The sequence below is a fragment of the Diaphorina citri genome, unplaced genomic scaffold, assembly GCF_000475195.1.
Source record: "Diaphorina citri unplaced genomic scaffold, Diaci psyllid genome assembly version 1.1 scaffold681, whole genome shotgun sequence".
In the NCBI taxonomy this organism is placed as follows: domain Eukaryota; kingdom Metazoa; phylum Arthropoda; class Insecta; order Hemiptera; family Psyllidae; genus Diaphorina; species Diaphorina citri.
The window spans coordinates 75,971-95,365 of record NW_007378114.1 but is presented as its reverse complement, the minus strand read 5'-3'; the positions used below and the strand labels follow the sequence as shown (position 1 = coordinate 95,365).

Genomic DNA, 19,395 nt, shown 5'->3' with positions numbered 1-19,395 from the left:
AAAATAATAATAATAATAATAATAATAATAATAATAATAATAATAATAATAATAATAATAATAATAATAATAATAATAATAATAATAATAATAAAATATTCCTATATTCGTAAAGTTTTTTCTTTCTCTTCTTTTTTAACATTGAGGGATAGTTGGAGGGAGGTTTTTGTTTCTCGGTGGGAATGTCAGTCCTCTGTACTTGGTTTCAAAACTCGTGTAATCAAACGACTTGTATCCTGTAATGCCATTTTCCGTCCGTTCTCGTGGTATGTCTCTACTGTCTATCAACGTTTCTTCCACCATGCCCCCATGATATTTTCTCCTCACATAGTTTCTTGTTCCTCTCGGTTTCCTTCGACGTCTGTTGCGGTGGTTATGATGACAGCAGCATTGGTGATGTCGTCCACGACGCGATCTATGCCGATGTCTGTTCGTGTGTTTCCGTGGTGATGTCGGGTAATTCGGATGATGATCAAATAGACTGCGTGTGGCGTTCTTGTAGAAGTATCTCGAATCGTTCCAGATATCTTTGGGCAGCATATTTTCTATTCTGACGCGGTGTGGATTGTCTGTCGATGAGTTGCACGGAGGAGGCGGAGGCAAACCCAAGTGTTTCTCCAGGAACTTTTGAAGTTCCTCGGACCCTACAGTTCCTCCTTTGGTAGGAAGATCTGGCAGAGTGAACCTACTTCTCGTCTGCGTGCTTCGAATGGTTGTTGTCTTCATCAATTTCGTACTTGTCTTCCTTTGTGTAGAGCTGGCGACACCTGCAATGTAACAAAATGCGATTGTTTAGACTTTAGTAGAAGACAACAAATCAATATCTAGATTTGTTTGTAGGCAAAATGTTTGCGTTTAGATTCTGTGATACATGTAATATGTATCTGTAGTAGAATTCATACATGTCATTTAAATTTCGGTTTAAATGGTCCTTATAGCAAAGTATAGTATGTTTAGAAGAATAGTGGGTAGGTACCATACTCGTGCATATTGTTTCTTACCATTAAGAGCTTTATCCACTGGTTGAAATATGTCTTTCAGTTTCAGATACAACTGGAATTGATCATCGGTTGTCCTCAGTGCCATAGAATCCGGTTGGTTATCCACCCAGTTTGAAGACGTAAAGTGATAGAAGTGAGGATGTTGTGGTGGTGGCGGCGGCGGTGGTGGTGGTTGTGGGTAAAATTGTGGAGGATAGGGGTAAGGAGGAGGGGGATAATATGGATTATAATGGTGATAAGGATTCGGTGGCATATAATTCGGATTTCTATAGTTGTGGTGATGTCTTCGTTTTTTTTGTGATCGATGGGATTTGCGATGTCGTTTCTTGTATCTTTGCTTGGAAAATAATGACTTGTTTGCAAATGTAGCGCATTCTGTGACTTCAATAGAGGCATCCTCGCTGTCTTCTGTCGTTGAGACTCGTGTTGGTTCAGTTTTTCTGATAGATGTTTCTTTAACTTCATTATCTTTATTAACATTATTTTCAATTGGATCTAATGTTGTTATGGCATTTACACTGCGTTCCGTCTTTTTTGTACTCTCCTGAATTTTTTGAGTTTCTTCAAATGAAGGATATAATCTATCTATATGCTTATACCCTAAAAGTTCAGCAGTATTCTGAAATATTATTTTATTGAAGAGTTCTTTCTGGTTGTAATAACGTTCTCTTTGTTCCTCATCATTTTCATCAAGCTTTATTTTTTCATCAGATATACCCAATTCATCTTTTAGATTTCCATTACAAGCTGTTTGAAATTCCTCGAATTTGTCCTCTATGTATCTATACAAGGAAGAGTTGAATGCTGGATGAGGGGTTGTTTCACCCGACAGGGATATTTCTTTTGTCATTGTACTTTCTCCTAATGTATTCAATAGTTCTCTCAATGTATTATTGTTCAAAAATGACTGGAATGAATTTTCAAGATGTTTGTCTTCTTCAATTTTTTTCTTAATTTGGTTTTCATTAGTCATCAATCTGTTTACTGAGGTAGTCTCGAAGGTGGTTCTCTGTGTTGTGACTGTAGTTATATTCCAAAGAAATGAATCCTCACGTTCTACTTCGTTTTGACCCAATGAAGAAACTGGACTCTTTGTTTTTAGTTCCTGAGCAGTATGAGTTGTACGTTCATCAATACAATTTTCAATAGTACTGAGTGTTATATTATCCAACATTGATAAATCAGATACCACTATTGTAGATAAATTATTAGCACGAATGTACTCGTCAATATATGAAGAGTTGTAAATTGATTTATTTTCATAGTTTCGGAAAATTTCTTCCAATCTCATGTCAGGTACTTTCAACATTTCCTCAAATTGTTTAATCAGTTTTTCTTGTTCAGCTGGAGATACTGTTGGACATGTTTGAAAGCCACCATTAGGTTTGTACGTTATTGAATGTGATTTGAAATATTCCCTCACCATCGCTTCTGCTGGATTTTCTCTCCCTTCATCTAAATGAGTTTCATTAAAAACTTTTTTTGTACTTGAAATGTAATATCTCTCTACATTGTCATAGATTGGTTCAATAGTTCGCTTTTTAAATTTAGGATAATTTTGCTTGGAGGGTGTTTTTTCTTGATAATAGTCATCACCTATTAAGGATCCAAATGGATCTTGACCTGGTTTAAAGATGGTAAATCTTGTGCGATATTTTGTACTCTTTCCACTTGTTGTTGGTAATTTCTTAGTTGAAAGAGTTGAAGGTTCTGTTATGTTCATGATATTTCGATATCGACTATTGACATTGTGTATCCAGTTAGATATCTCTGAACTGTTGAGGAGTGGTGTATATTTACGTACAGCCATATACATCTCTTGATCGTCAGGGTGAGGGTACTTCTCACTTGCTTTCTCGCGATCATATTTTTCTTTTAGAGTGTCATATAGTACATTTTCGATCATTGTTCCTCTTCCTGAAACGTCTAAATATTCATCCATGGTAGCTAGCTTGTCTTTAGGTATATGATTGATGGTTCTATTGTATTTTCTATAAGATCTTACAAATAGTTTAAATCCTAATTTTTGCCTTGAATCCATTCCATCGTAGTAATGTTCATACTCGGGATAAAAACTGTCCTTGCACAGTATAAAACCAAATAGATTTGTCAAATAAAACAAGTATCTTGGTAAAATCATATTTGATTTCCATTTTTCCATCAATTTTCCATTTTATTTTTCAATTCTTTGTCTTCTTGCTCTTTTGTGTGTTATTCAACCATTTTTACGTGAAATATAAAATATTAAAAAGCACACCGAAATTTAATCGAAAAGAAGAATTAAAATTGACGAAAACACATATTTCTAGTGATTAGAAAGGACTATGTTGTCTCTAAACAGTTTATTAACTAGAAATGTTATCAACCACGTCAATCTCAGACATATTGGAATTGAACTTTTGCTCTCTTGTACTCATAACATAATAATTTCGCCTTATTAAGTAATGTAAGTATGTATCACAAATAGAAGTTAGTTGTTGAACTTGAATTTATCTCGTCATCATTATGTTCTAAGGACGATATAACTTATATAAAATTGAGCTATTACGGTTTGGCAATGTTTTTCCTAAGAATTTTTCCATTCCCTCGACATCAAATTCCGTCCACGGCTTGTCAATTTCCTGATCTGCTTGAAAGTTGAGAAAATTTTCCAAGTCTTCTTTATTTCCTTCAAGTACATCTGCTGAATCAGCAGTAAGCCATTGTGTATACTTGGTTGTGATCTGGTTTATTTCTTTAGTTTGGAATGCTTCTAATTCCGTGGTAGTAGGTGGCATTGTGAAATAGTCAGGTCCCGGTGTTCTCACTCTTGATCCAATGATTTTTTCCAATCTTTCTACTCTGAGTTTATATCGTCGAGCCGGGTCATCAAATTGATAATCAAAGGAGTTAGAATCAAGTGTGATTTTTGTATTTGAACTTTTGTTCACATCTTCTATGAACTTCTCCAGGACAGAATCTTTGTGATCTCTATCAGATTTACCACCATCTGGTTTTAATTGTGAAGGCATACTTTGGACACCATAGTCATCAATTTCTTTAAAGTTTTTCAACACTGCCCTGTCACCTTCTATTATGTCCTCTTCCTCTGAAGGTTCTTTACACTGTTCTCTTATGAACCGTGGTACATCACCCGTGCCATCGTCTTTTAAAATTTTAAAGTGTGGGTTCTCCCCTCTGTAGTATACTTTGTCTCTAGAATCCCAATCTTTAACAAAGTCTGGTTTCTTATTTATAACTTTCTCATCTAAACGTTCCGAGTCCGTAAAATGTGAGTCATCTTTTCCCTTTTTCCAATTTGTATTTCTAGCTTTTCTAGACTTCACATTTGATTTCTTTGGCCTTTTTTCTAAAATGAGAGATCGTCTTTTCCTTTTGGGCATTGTTTTATTTCCTAAATCTACCAATGTCTGTGTGCAGCCATATAATTCATTTTCCGAGTTTTTGTTTACTTTTTTAACCATAGTGATTTTGTCAGCACTGTTGTCCAGTTCATAACGTTTAATTTCTTCGCCCTTTTGATATCTGAACACTTGTGTTCTCAATTGAGATCCCCACGTTGAATTAATTCTGGGAAACCTCTTGATTATTATATCGGTTGTTCTGACTCTTCCTTTTGAAACGTTGCCTTCAATGAAGAAATCTGAAGGGGGTTTCAATCCAAAAAGACCATCTTTATATTCCAATTCACTATCCAAATCAGACTTTACACCTGGTTTCAAAATTTGCTCAAAACCACCGACCCTATTTCCCTGAGGATTTTTATTTTTTTGGTTGAATACATTGATGATTTTCAGATTGTCTTTATCACGATTATTTTTATAACCAAAAAGACCATCTTTAAATTCTAACTCATGGTCATCAGCTTTTTTGTCGCGGTTTATATTTTCGTCAAATATATTTAGGGTTTCATAATTGGATTTTGAATTGTTTACTATTTTTTCTTTCAAAAGAAATGCTTCACCAGAACTAAAGATGATTTTCAGATTGTCTTTATCACGATTATTTTTATAACCAAAAAGACCATCTTTAAATTCTAACTCATGGTCATCAGCTTTTTTGTCACGGTTTATATTTTCGTCAAATATATTTAGGGTTTCATAATTGAATTTTGAATTGTTTACTAATTTTTCTTTCAAAAGAAATGCTTCACCAGAACTAAAGGGATCATATGTGTGTTCTTCGTTTTCTGATGTATAGTTTTTATTGAATTTAAACACTTGTGTCCTCAATATTTTTTTAAATGTTGGCCTCTGAATAGGCCTTTTTCTATCGTATGCAGGAATTATTTTCCCTTTTGTAAAGCTAAAATCTAAATCGTCATTCAATCCTCTGTATTTTAAAATTCTTTGAGGTGTCACTTTCAAGGTTCCATTTGTTATTGTATTATTTTCATCACGAAAATTATTGTTAGCAACACCATTAACGGTGTTATCAGAAGAGTTGAGAGTTTTTAAAAAGTTTTTGGCTTTGAAATTTTTCAACCCAATGAGATGTGTCAATTCTTCTTTTGTAAAGCTAAAATCTAAATCGTCATTCAATCCTCTGTATTTTAAAATTCTTTGAGGTGTCACTTTCAAGGTTCCATTTGTTATTATTGTATTATTTTCATCACGAAAATTATTGTTAGCAACACCATTAATGGTGTTATCAGAAGAGTTGAGAGTTTTTAAAAAGTTTTTGGCTTTGAATTTTTTCAACCCAATGAGATGTGTCAATTCATGTTTGTTTTTAGTTCCTGAGCAGTATGAGTTGTACGTTCATCAATACAATTTTCAATAGTACTGAGTGTTATATTATCCAACATTGATAAATCAGATACCACTATTGTAGATAAATTATTAGCACGAATGTACTCGTCAATATATGAAGAGTTGTAAATTGATTTATTTTCATAGTTTCGGAAAATTTCTTCCAATCTCATGTCAGGTACTTTCAACATTTCCTCAAATTGTTTAATCAGTTTTTCTTGTTCAGCTGGAGATACTGTTGGACATGTTTGAAAGCCACCATTAGGTTTGTACGTTATTGAATGTGATTTGAAATATTCCCTCACCATCGCTTCTGCTGGATTTTCTCTCCCTTCATCTAAATGAGTTTCATTAAAAACTTTTTTTGTACTTGAAATGTAATATCTCTCTACATTGTCATAAATTGGTTCAATAGTTCGCTTTTTAAATTTAGGGTAATTTTGCTTGGAGGGTGTTTTTTCTTGATAATAGTCATCACCTATTAAGGATCCAAATGGATCTTGACCTGGTTTGTCAATTCTTCATTTTCATTAAACTGGATGACCTCCTCTAATGAATTTCCCAAAGAAAACAAAGTTGTGGATTCATTTTTAACTTGCCCTGGTGAGAAATCATCGTAATTTACTGTGAAACTTTGAAATCGTTTATACAATGAATTTTGTACCATTTTTTCTCTGGCCCCGCTGTCGAACATAGGATGCCTTTTGTTTTCATGGTTATTTATTGTATTATTGTCTTTAGTTCTGTTTTCACTTCTGGATAGAATTGTTTTAAATCGTGATTGAAACATAGCGTTTCCTTTTGATAATTTTTCCTTTAATTTATCATTCACATCTCTTCGTTTCCTTACATTACCAAATATGAAGTCCTTTTCATCAACACTCTTTCCATCATCATTACAATGTTCTGGAAACCTCTCTCTAAATCCTCTTATTAAATAGGACGGCATTTCTAGGCTTGATCTCGAAAGAGAGTGTGTATCTAAAGTGCCGAACATTCCTTTGAGTTGATCCCTCATTTTCCTCATACTTTTTGTAGTCGTTGGCATTCCCGTTGTAGTTTTGGAAAGCCTTTCGAAGAACTTTGCTCCTTCAACTTCACAAACTTGATCAATACGTGCCTGCTTGTAGTAATACGCATAGGGTCTGGATATATTTCTTTTCAAATCATTGTTTAGTTCCTCCATAGCCATCTGATGACATATCGTATCATTTACAGGAACTTCTTTCGAATTTGTGGGCAATACCTCTTCCATCCACCTTTTTATCTCTTCGGGATGATTGAGAGTGGGAGGGAGATCCGTTGGAAAATCTTTAGCATCTAACACTTCAAAAGGGTCAATACGACGAAAGAATTCATCATGATCTTCGGATATATTGGTTCTTGGTGTAATATCACGCAGGCTTCGTCTAGCTCTGAAATAGGGTCTACACATGTCTTCTAGACTTTCTTCACTCACGTTCTCATATTTCCTTCGAAAATTTTTCACTATTGACTTCAGTTTCTCCCTATCTTTTTCTTTGTCGAATTCCTGAGAAAATTCAATGTAGTCACCACTGGCTATGCCAGGTTGACGCTTGCTGTTTGGACCACCAAAGCCACCAAACTGTGTATCATTTTGTTCCATTTTTTTGTTTAAACTCTTGTTTCGAATAATTTCTTTTGAATGTAGCACTTTTTTGTTCTCTATGTCCATTTTACAATTCATTTGCTCTGTTTCCGTTTCATTAGTATCTTTATTTGTTTTAAATAACGAGCACAACAAAACAAAACAAAAAGGTGTTATTAATCATGAAAATTTAGAAATCAACCTTTGCAGAATACAAAAAATAATCGTTCTAGAATTTTATCTATAGTCGAAGAGTTACAGAGGAAATCAAAAGTTACTCATCTTTTTTAGCCCCACCCCCTTTTGTTCTTGAATAATTAGTCTGGAGCCTGCAAAGGTTAATTAATAATAAATATACATTTTTATTAATGTGGAGAAAAATCAAACAAGTTTTTTATTTCTTAGCCTACCTCTGTAATTTTCACTTTCTTTATGTAATGAAAATAAATTTTATTTACTCTTGACGGGTGCAGTTTGAAGGTTTGAATTAGACTGAACTAATGAGGCTAGGATTGTAGACAATACGAGGACACCTCGCAGCATGCTGGTTGCTGGTCTACTGAACGTGGAAGTGGAACATGTGACATGTTTCCTCTAATCACCTATATTCCTCTGTGCGCGAAGAGGCAGCACAGAGGCCATTATTTCCTCTTTTGGGAGTAATGTACAATACTTTCTGCCACGGGCCACTAAGGTATTTTCAATGGTTATCTGAAATTTCGCCATTTCTTGGTGAAAAAATACCAAGAATCAAAGAGTCTGTCTCTCATGTTAAGGGAGATGTTTTAATACATGGGTTTATGTGGGTAAACACCATGGAATATGCTTTGGAAGTCAGGGGGTTAATGTTGAAAATTCATATCTCCTTGACGAAAGTACCACAGAGAGGAATAATAAAATACGGCTCTACTCTGATGTTAAGGTGGCTACAGACGATCAAACATGACATAGCCAGCCTAGTTAGGTAGTTAGCTTGGTTGATAGCGCGTCTGCCTTGTAAGCGCTAGGCCGCGGGTTCGATTCCCGCCCAAGGCGCATTTTATCCTGAAAGGACAATGTTCGTTCTCGGAACGGCTGGCTTTCTCCTTCTTCTTCCTTCTCGATTTCGGGACGATAAGACCTTAGCAGTTATAATTCCCTCTATCAAACATCTTTCAAAAAATTAAGCTTACAGTTTGGTTGAAATGTTTTTTTGGTTTCAGTACTTGGCATGTCTCTCCACAAGTTCTTCCAATGACAAACTCTCATTCGATGTTGGTCTGCAGGAACACTCCCAAGGTAAATTACACTATCGAAATCATTAATGACCAGGTTCACAAAGGTTCAAAAGAAAAGAAGCATGAATAGAGCGAGAAAAAGACAGGAGGGAATCAGTACTGTAGCAAAGCTCACCCAGACTCAGGCTGATTCCGAAATGTGAGGTGGTTTTTAGTTGGCACAAATCCATCAAAGCTTATTCACCAAAAGGTTATCTTAAAAAGACAGATGCATATTTGTAAACCCTACCTATGAAAATAAATAAGACCTTGTTTAGACTGCGGGAGTAAAGGGACTTTTCAGTCTCGTTCTGGCAGGATAAACAAGGTATATTCTATTCTATTTTCCACCTCTACGATAAAAAAAAGGTTCACAAAGTGAGTTCAAAATTGGTTTAAATTTTACTCCTGGATTAGCTTTGTTAAGCCATTGTTATATTGTGTTTGACAGGTGAAGCGTGTTGGTGGACCGTACATCCAGCATCCAAGCAGAGATCTGAGGGTGAGAAAGTACGAGTGGGAGATGACTTGATTCTCGTGTCTGTTGCCACTGAGCGATACCTGGTAAGAATGTCTGGCTAGGGGACGTTAAACAGAGAGGAGACTAGTGTCTAGCTGTGGGACTATAAACAGGGAGGAGAACAGCTAACCCTAACCAGCCTATCAAAGGGTTCTCCCTGCTTTTAAAGAAAAAGCACAACGATGGTTGACTGCGGTTCAGGACGAGCCAATTAAACTTGGCTAGAGACCATCAATTTCATTAAAAAGAAAGAAAAAAAAATCTTTTAAAAGTTTAAATCCTTTTCTCATCAGCCTATTAAACATCTCCTTCTCTTTTCTAGCATACCACAAAAGAAAATGACCTGAGCGTGGTGAATGCTTCGTTTCATGTCACCCACTGGTCTGTACAACCCTACGGGACTGGCATCAGTCGTATGAAATATGTCGGTACGTATTGTACATGAAAGGAAGTTAGATACTGATTACTCAACCGAAAACCACTGTCGTATATCCCACCCCTACATTTAGGGACCCCCTATCAATTATTTGAAGCATAAAAGGTCGATTCCTACGTAAGTGTTGTGAAAAATCCAAATCTGAGGTCAAAACTTGGAAAAAAATAACTTTAAATGGTAGAAAATTGCATTTTTATTTGCCGTTCTAATGGAAAAGTTCAAAGAGTTGTGACGTCAAATTATAAGAAATGCTCAGAAACGCATGCACACAAACACATTACACTAGTGTTGCCTGCAAGAGAGCTTTGCTCGGGACAGTTGATGTGACGTCATCTCGTACGAGAGCGTATATCGTCATAGTTTCTGATTTTTTCTGATCTTTGACTTTGATGAGTTTTAACCATTACCCTGTGTCATGTTTCAGGTTATGTGTTTGGAGGTGATGTCTTGCGGTTCTTCCACGGAGGTGACGAATGTCTCACTATACCTTCATCCTGGACTGATCTGCCCGGACAGAAGCAAGTACCTTTTTCAGTTAATATGATACCTTACGGTTCAACAATCTTTTTTCAATGAAAATATATATAAAAGTACTTAGGTAATTATCTCTGTTCTTCGTTCAATGAATAACTTGGGGGTATTCTGTGCAAAAATAAATAAATAAATAATAATAATAATAAAAATAAAAAGATGTACATGACTGGCAGTTCTTCTAGCAGTATAAACAGAGTATATTCTTGTTTAGAAACACGGTAACTTTGTGAAGGTTCATTCTAACTGTTATATTCTGTTGGTTTTCCATTTCAGTATTGTGGTGTATGAAGGGGGCAGTGTGATGAGTCAGGCCAGATCTCTATGGCGACTGGAACTAGCGCGCACCAAATGGGCAGGCGGTTTCATCAACTGGTATCATCCAATGAGGATCCGGCATCTAACCACAGGCCGATACCTAAGCACCAATGAGAACAACGAACTCTACCTTGTAACGCGGTGAGTAAGGCCAGCCATTCAGTATCGGGTAAACCTGACACTTAATGAGCACACACACTATCAGGTAGACCTGACAGGTACGGCTGAAAAGGTCGGTCGAATGTCTACCTGATTTCTGATGAGCAAACACACTAACAGGTAGAACTGACTCTATCAGGTAGACCAGACACCTGATCAGGTCTACAATGTCTACATTGTCTATATTTTATATTATTATTTGTTCTTTTTTTCATAGGATGACTAAGTATTTATACGATTGTAAACTATTCGTCAAAAATATACTGTAAATATTCATTAGTGATCATACAGTACTGGGAGAAACATGGTCGCGATCCTAAAGTCCTGGACGTCCTGTGTTCTCTATGTGTGGGTAATGGTGTAGCGGTGCGTAGCTCCCAGAACAACATCTGTGATTATTTGCTACCCGGGAAGAATCTCCTACTGCAGACCCAGCTTGTAGATCATGTAGCCAGGTAGGTCTACGCTCTACCATGTGTTCCCTATAAACTACATTGGACTCGTGTGGTCTGTGTAGTAGGATGCCCATCCGGTAGTATGTCTCATCAGATGCACGAAAAGAGATGCTAAACTTCCTCTACGCTCTACCATGTGTTCCCTATAAACTACATTGGACTCGTGTGGTCTGTGTAGTAGGATGCCCATCCGGTAGTATGTCTCATCAGTTGGACGAAAAGAGATGCTAAACTTCCCATATAGGTAGGCTAACCATGTTCCTTTTGAATAGATCCTCATATTTTGACTTCTGTTCACAGTATAAGGTAACTACGAGGCGAGATTAACGCCGAAGGCGTTCTCTACCACCTAACCCTTAGGGTTCCATTATTATGTGGTCAAATTCTCAAATAAATGAGGATAAAATTCCATGCTTCGGCTGGAATTGAACCCACGCCCTCCTGGTTACCAGGTGAGCGTCTTGACCACTACACCACCGAGGCAGGTATATGTAGCTCCTCAGTCCTCACACACTCGTACATATTGACTTCTGTTCACAGTGTAAGGCCAAACATTTTCGTTGGTCGTGTAGAAGGTTCGGCCGTATATCAGAAGTGGTACTTTGAAGTAACCTTGGACCATATAGAGCAGACCACACATATGACACCTCACCTTCGTATTGGATGGGCCAACTCTACTGGGTAAGATAACTTGACCCTACATACATAACCATTATCGTTCTATCCATCTGGCCTATTGGACAGGTCGATGAACTTCAGTGTGTGAAATGTGAATGGATCTCGTTCTTATAATATAAGATTCATACATACTTGATAGTGAGTGGCTGGCCAAACTTGGGCCTGTCTTAATAGGCGTCCTCAACCGAGTCCCGACCCTGGACCATAGCTTAGTACCGACCCAAGAGAAAATGAACAAACCATGCTAAAGAATAGAAGTGTGCTCAACGGATCATTGACCATTGTACCGACCCTCGTAGAAAATGAAATAGGCGTCCTCAACCGAGTCCCGACCCTGGACCATAGCTTAGTACCGACCCAAGAGAAAATAAACAAACCATGCTAATGAATAGAAGCGTGCTCAACGGAGCCTTGACCATTGTACCGACCCTCGGAGAAAATGAATTGAGTTGAGTATTAATAGATTCCTCTTTTCCTTCAGTGATGAAGCGACTACGGCCTCGTCCACATTTTGTCTTCGTCAGGAGAAGGATGACCAGAAAATTGTTCTTGAAGATAAAGATCTGGAGGTGATTGGTGCCCCCATTATCAAGTATGGAGACAGCACAGTGCTTGTACAACACTCGGAGAACGGACTCTGGTTGACTTACAAAGTGAGTAACAAAAATATTTTAAGGTAGGGGGATATCAACAAATATTTTGTATTTTTTTGCGGTCTGTGAAGACCCTGGAATAAGTAAGTATTTAAACTAGATTTTATTTAGGTATCCATCAACAAATATTTTTTATTTTCTTTTTTTATATAATTTAAACTAGACTTTTTCTATGAAATATACAAAAACTAGTTTAGACTGCGGGAGTAAAGGGACTTTGCAGTCTCATTCTGGCAGGATAAACAAGTTATATTCTATTACTATTTTATTCTTATTGCAGTCGTACGAGACAAAGAAGAAAGGACTGGGTAAAGTGGAAGAGAAACAGGCCGTGTTGCACGAAGAAGGCAAGATGGATGATGGCCTGGACTTCAGCAGAAGTCAGGAGGAAGAGTCGAGAACTGCCCGCGTCATCAGGAAATGCTCCTCCCTGTTCACTCAATTCATATCGTAAGTGAAATCAAAAGGTGAAAAAGTCGCGCGGTTATCCCAGTGCTTTAACATGCAGAAGGTCCGGGTTCGAATGCCCACCACTGACAAAAAATAATAATAATAGATTTTTTGAAGAGGTTTGATAGAGGGAACTGTAACTGCTAAGGTCTTATCGTCGAACTGCCCGCGTCATCAGGAAATGCTCCTCCCTGTTCACTCAATTCATATCGTAAGTGAAATCAAAAGGTGAAAAAGTCGCGCGGTTGTCCCAGTGCTTTAACATGCAGAAGGTCCGGGTTCGAATGCCCACCACTGACAGAAATAATAATAATAATAATAGATTTTTTGAAGAGGTTTGATAGAGGGAACTGTAACTGCTAAGGTCTTATCGTCCCAAAAGCGAAGAGAGAAGGACGACAGGATAGGGAAAACCAGCCAATGCGAGAACGAACATTATCCGTTCAGGATAAAATCCTCCCCGGGTGGGAATCGAACCCGCGGCCTAGCGCTTACAGAAATAAATGAAAGGGGATCTTTTGTTGAAAAAAAAAAGATAAAATGTTCTAATTTACTTCCTCTCTCTTACAGAGGATTAGAAGCTCTGCAGGTGAATAGAAGACACTCACTGTTCTGTGCCTCAGTCAATCTTAACGAGATGGTCATGTGTTTGGAAGATCTGATCAATTACTTTGCTCAACCTGAAGAGGATATGGGTAAGTTACAGGAAAATGACACAAAGTGTCAAATGTTGTGCCCCACTCTATACACCTCTATAATTTTCATGAAAAGGACACAAAATGTTGTCAAATGTTAACCCCCACTTTAATATACCTCGATAAATTTTATGATTTGACTTGGACTCAAACCACCAAACTCTGGATCCTTTTTTTTTTTCCCCCGAAGATATCGTGACTAAATGCAACCTGAGACTTTGCCTCGTTTCGTTGGCTCAAAAATAAATAGATTAGGGAATTGATCCATTGCTTTACCTACTGTTTTAACCATTTCTTTTCCTACTAAGATTGCTCTTTCTCCCATTTTTTTTTTTTTTTTTTTTTTTTTTTTTTTTTTTTTTTGAAGATATCGTGACTAAACGCAACCTGAGACTTTGCCTCGTTTCGTTGGCTCAAAAATAAATAGATTAGGGAATTGATCCATTGCTTTACCTACTGTTTTAACCATTTCTTTTCCTACTAAGATTGCTCTTTCTCCCAATTTTCCAGAACATGAGGAGAAACAAAATCGACTCCGTGCTTTGAGGAACAGACAGGATCTATTTCAGGAGGAAGGCATCCTGAATTTGATCCTGGAAGCCATTGACAAGATCAACGTTATCACATCGCAAGGATTTCTGGTTAACTTGGCTGGGGATGAGTCAGGGCAATCCTGGGATATTATATCTGGCTATTTGTATCAACTACTTGGTATGTATATAAAAAATGATAATAATAATAATAAAAGTTAAAAGATATATCATGATTTATTTGTGGTTAAGCTGAGAGTTTCTTCACAATTTTTGTGAATATCACAGCATTATATAAGCTTAACCCATCTTTTGGGGCTGTTTGCCCTTACACCCAAGCCTCAGAGTGCCCTTCACCCCAAGCCTCAGAGTGCCCTTCACCCAAACCTCAGAGTGTATAGAGTTAAGCAAAATGTAACAGAGGGAACTGTGCCAACGGAGGTCTTATCCCGAAATCGAAGAGGGAAGGAGGACAGGATAGATGAAAGCCAGCCGTTCCGAGAACGAATCTCATTTGTTTATGATAAATATCGCCCTGGTCGAGACCCACAACCTAGCGCTTACACGGATGACATGCGAGTTCAATTCCGAATATTTGCTGCGGTGGACGTTATTTTTGCCGCTTTTTGACAGTTTTCGACCGCTTTTTGGCGATTTTCAGCAGTACTGACTAAACGGTTAGAGATATTGTAAAAGTTACGGTAGAAGAACACCCAAATAAGCATCATTCAATAGGATAAGGAAAGTCGTGTGATGTTCACACCACATTTTTTCACTTTCAGCGGCCATCATCAAGGGTAACCACACCAATTGTGCCCAGTTTGCCAACACGAACCGTCTGAATTGGCTGTTTAGCAGACTCGGATCTCAAGCGAGTAGTGAGGGTACTGGGATGTTAGATGTACTCCACTGTGTCCTCATTGACTCTCCTGAGGCTTTGAATATGATGAGGGTAAGTTTAGCGTGTAGCCCTTAGAATACGACACTGGTTATTGTATCTTAAACTAGTAAAGACTTGAAGTTTTGAAGCACTATTTGACATTAACCTGAAATTGGGGGGAAAAATGTAATGATTTTTTTCAAACTTATACTCGTATGTATGTTTTCCAGGGTGTCAGTTTTTGGCCTCGGCATCATTGAAACTTTTCTTATTTATTATTATTTTTGGTACCATTACAAATACCTACTCAGTAAGGATATATTTTTCATGAAGTGTACACTTCTTATTTATTTATTGCGTCCATTTATGCTAAGACCTATTTTTCACAATCCGTATAACTTCTTATTTTAACCGCAAATGTAGCCTTTTGGAGTATTCATTACAATAATTACAGGAAGCCTTAAAATTACATTTTAATCACAGGATGAACACATCAAAGTGATCATATCCCTGCTGGAGAAACATGGTCGCGATCCAAAAGTCCTGGACGTCCTGTGTTCCCTATGTGTGGGTAATGGTGTAGCGGTGCGTAGCTCCCAGAACAACATCTGTGACTATTTGCTACCCGGGAAGAATCTTCTACTGCAGACCCAGCTTGTAGATCATGTTCCTCGGCATCATTGAAACTTTTCTTATTTATTATTATTTTTGGTACCATTACAAATACCTACTCAGTAAGGATATATTTTTCATGAAGCCCTGACACACTTCTTATTTATTTATTGCAAGCGTTCATTTATGCTAAGACCTATTTTTCACAATCTTTTTATTTTAACCGCAAATTTAGCCTTTTGGGGTCTTAATTACAATAGTTACAGGAAGCCTTAAAATTACATTTTAATTACAGGATGAACACATCAAAGTGATCATATCCCTGCTGGAGAAGCATGGTCGCGATCCAAAAGTCCTGGACGTCCTGTGTTCCCTATGTGTGGGTAACGGTGTAGCGGTGCGTAGCTCCCAGAACAACATCTGTGACTATTTGCTACCCGGGAAGAATCTCCTACTGCAGACCCAGCTTGTAGATCATGTTGCCAGGTAGGTCTACGCTCTACCATGTGTTCCCTACAAACTACATTGGACTCGTGTGGTCTGTGTAGTAGGATGCCCATCCGGTAGTATGTCTCATCAGAAGGACGAAAAGAGATGCTAAACTTCCCATATAGGTAGGCTAACCATGTTCCTTTTGAATAGATCCTCATATATTGACTTCTGTCCACAGTATAAGGCTATAAGGTAACTACTAGGCGAGATTAACGCCGAAGGCGTTCTCTACCACCTAACCCTTAGGGTTCCATTATTATGTGGTCAAATTCTCAAATAAATAAGGATAAAATTCCATGCTTCGGCTGGAATTGAACCCACGCCCTCCTGTTTACCAGGTGAGCGTCTTGACCACTACACCACCGAGGCAGGTATAGCTCCTCAGTCCTCACACACTCGTACATATTGTTTTCTGTTCACAGTGTAAGGCCAAACATTTTCGTTGGTTGTGTAGAAGGTTCGGCCGTATATCAGAAGTGGTACTTTGAAGTAACCTTGGACCATATAGAGCAGACCACGCATATGACACCTCACCTTCGTATTGGATGGGCCAACTCTACTGGGTAAGATAACTTGACCCTACATACATAACCATTATCGTTATATCCTTCTGGCCTATTGGACAGGTCGATGAACAATATGACACCTCACCTTCGTATTGGATGGGCCAACTCTACTGGGTAAGATAACTTGACCCTACATACATAACCATTATCGTTCTATCCTTCTGGCCTATTGGACAGGTCGATGAACTAAGCTCCTCCACCATACTCTATTGCTACACCTTTGGTTAGCCTTTATATCTTCCCAGTTTCCTTGTTTCTTGCCTTAGTAGTGTCTTCATAACGATATCTTGGTCTTCCTTTTGGTATTGTACCTTTCACTATGACAGTGATGTTAATACAAGGCCCGTAGCTGAACTGCCTACTGGCCCCGTGAAATACATTTCTCTAAGGTCAATCCATTAATTTGCTACACCTTTGGTTAGCCTTTATATCTTCCCAGTTTCCTTGTTTCTTGCCTTAGTAGTGTCTTCATAACGATATCTTGGTCTTCCCTTTGGTATTGTACCTATCACTATGACAGTGATGTTAATACAAGGCCCGTAGCTGAACTGCCTACTGGCCCCGTGAAATACATTTCTCGAAGGTCAATCCATTAATCTAATAAGCGGTAAGCGGGGTAGGGGAAGGTTGCCATAAATCATATCCCTTGTGTGTTTTAGTGCCTGTAGCGTAACTACAAAGCGCAACTTCATTTTGTTCCCCTCCACAGCTATGTTCCCTATCCGGGTGGGGGCGAAAAATGGGGTGGTAACGGGGTAGGAGACGACCTGTACTCGTTTGGTTTTGACGGCGCTCATCTCTGGACTGGGGGAAGGCGGACCGAAGTGATTCCGGGGACCCTGGAGCCCTATATTAAGAAGGGGGACGTGATTGGCGTTGCCCTAGACTTGAGCATACCTATTATAACATTCACGTTCAATGGAAGTTTGGTGAGTGGGGCGTTCCGGGATTTCAATCTGGATGGGATGTTCTTCCCGGTGATCAGTTGCTCTTCCAAACTCAGGTGAGTGTTACCGATCCGGGTTAGATTCCGAGAAGTGTTTAAAATTCAAATTCGAAGTAGGTATTCAATTCAAACGATTGCTTTTGTGACTAGTTAAGCTATGGGTTTCATGGGGTCGACTCAAACTCGTGAGTAAAGTAAACAGAATAGTGTCAGGATTACAGGAAACGAAAGAGAAAATTTTGTGATTCTGCAATAACTTCCGTAGTTGTGAGTTGTTAAAAAATAACAATGAAGAATATGTTGAATAGCTTTTGGGCCCCACTGAACCTTCTAGGGTCTGTTTTCCAAGTGAAATCTGTCTGTGTTTTTGGCTTTCGAACGAAATTCACTGAACTAATAGTTTTTCTTCATCAATAAGATATGGCCAAAGTGGGGCTTTTCTATTCCCCTACTTGGGGGGGGGGGAACAAACAAATCAATAATTCAATGGAAGTCTCCTTTTTTCACACCCAAAGTGTCTTCTAACATTTCGTTCACCTCTCTTTTTCAGCTGTCGTTTTCTATTCGGTGGGGACCACGGTCGTCTCAAGTACATCCCGCCTGAAGAGTTCTCCCCTCTGGTAGAAAGCCTTCTACCTCACCAAGTGCTGTCGATAGATCCGTGCTTCTACTTTGGTAACCTGCCCAAAGTGGTGCTCGCTGGGCCGTGGCATGTGGAGGATGATACCGCGTTTGTACCTACTCCTGTGGATACTTCAATGGTGAGAATTTTGTTATTTATAGGTCAGTGAACTGTAGATCTCGCTCAGAAAAAGATCTTTTTGTTGTGTATAGGTACCTACTATTAACTGAAGGCCTCACTTTAAAAAAGGTCAAGAGATGTAATTCGCTTTTGTTTTGATGGAATTTGTATAAACGCCGTGTAACTATTCGAGTATGCAATGTGCACCATTTAAATATAGTGGAGATGATTATTTCACTTCTCCTAGTATTAGGTACATGGAGGACTCTTAAATATCACGTGTTGAACATTTTTACCAAGTTTAATAAAGATAGAACCGACCCTCCGAGAGACAAAGTAAAATCATCACGTTGAAAACTTATAAATTACTTCGTTCGCTTTCTAATTTTCATTCCAGATCACCTTACCACACTATGTGGAAAATATCCGAGACAAACTAGCCGAGAACATACATGAGATGTGGGCTATGAATAAGATAGAAGCTGGCTGGATGTATGGAGAAAGGCGTGATGATGTACGCAAGATTCACCCGTGTCTGATTCAGTTTGAGCGACGGATTTGGCGATTATGTTCGCGGATTTCGCGATTATGTTCGCGGATTCGCGTCCCGAATCGACATTTTGGATATTTGGCAAGCCTATCTATTGGGTACCTGTCAATAACAATAAGTATACCTACCTAGTATTTTATCTTGTCTCAAATTCTAAGGCTCATAAACTTATTGAGAATGTTAGAAGAGAGAGAGAGAGAGAGAGAGAGAGAGAGAGAGAGAGAGAGAGAGAGAGAGAGAGAGAGAGAGAGAGAGAGAGATTAATTTCTACAGAACTGTACCTAATATCTTCGAGTATATTACGTACCTAATTGAATAGGTTATTTTAGAATTTTAGACCGTCTGACAAGTACCCAAAGATAACATAAAGTACCTATAGAAACGTTTGGTTGTGAAATCACTTATTTCTCAAGAATCAATCGACCTATAAAGGTCGTTATCACCATAATACTTTCTTTATGCTATTACAGGTAGGTACTATTTCTAGTTTTATACATAGGTACTTACAATAGTCAGGTGGGTACTCTGAAAGAACAAAGCCTTTTAAAAGAAACCGTCTAATTAG

General features: G+C 38.1%; 2 protein-coding genes across 3 annotated transcripts in view; one reads left to right on the top strand and one right to left on the bottom strand.

Annotated features, from left to right (window-relative positions):
* LOC103511157 (ryanodine receptor-like) overlaps positions 1-19,395 on the top strand; it is a 96,026-nt gene that overhangs the window by 27,856 nt on the left and 48,775 nt on the right. Inside the window, 15 exon segments of the mRNA XM_017444878.2 lie at positions 8,564-8,639; positions 9,069-9,181; positions 9,460-9,565; positions 9,998-10,091; positions 10,381-10,563; positions 12,196-12,367; positions 12,648-12,817; positions 13,388-13,512; positions 14,023-14,223; positions 14,825-14,994; positions 15,830-16,020; positions 16,449-16,589; positions 17,302-17,595; positions 18,089-18,299; positions 18,678-18,834. Of these exon segments, the coding sequence (XP_017300367.1) occupies positions 8,564-8,639; positions 9,069-9,181; positions 9,460-9,565; positions 9,998-10,091; positions 10,381-10,563; positions 12,196-12,367; positions 12,648-12,817; positions 13,388-13,512; positions 14,023-14,223; positions 14,825-14,994; positions 15,830-16,020; positions 16,449-16,589; positions 17,302-17,595; positions 18,089-18,299; positions 18,678-18,834 (2,404 nt within the window).
* LOC103511155 lies at positions 105-6,259 on the bottom strand. 2 transcript variants are annotated; one of them, XM_026825005.1, is made up of 3 exons: positions 5,737-6,259; positions 1,002-2,103; positions 105-767 (listed from the first exon to the last, which is right to left on the bottom strand). In XM_026825005.1, the coding sequence occupies exons 1-3, from the start codon at positions 6,058-6,060 to the stop codon at positions 136-138; spliced, it is 2,058 nt and encodes a 685-aa protein (XP_026680806.1). In that variant the 5' UTR covers positions 6,061-6,259; the 3' UTR covers positions 105-135. The 2 variants fall into 2 exon arrangements, with proteins under 2 accessions (XP_026680806.1, XP_008474095.2); XM_008475873.3 differs by lacking the exon at positions 5,737-6,259 and having other exon boundaries at positions 1,002-3,314.

Bases quoted from the DNA above. Each gene is read 5' to 3' on its own strand.
- LOC103511155 (XM_008475873.3), bottom strand. From the start codon at position 3,162: ATGGAAAAATGGAAATCAAATATGATTTTACCAAGATACTTGTTTTAT. The intron at 768-1,001 runs GTAAGAAACAAT...GTTACATTGCAG, and splicing joins AGTGGATAAAGCTCTTAATG to GTGTCGCCAGCTCTACACAA.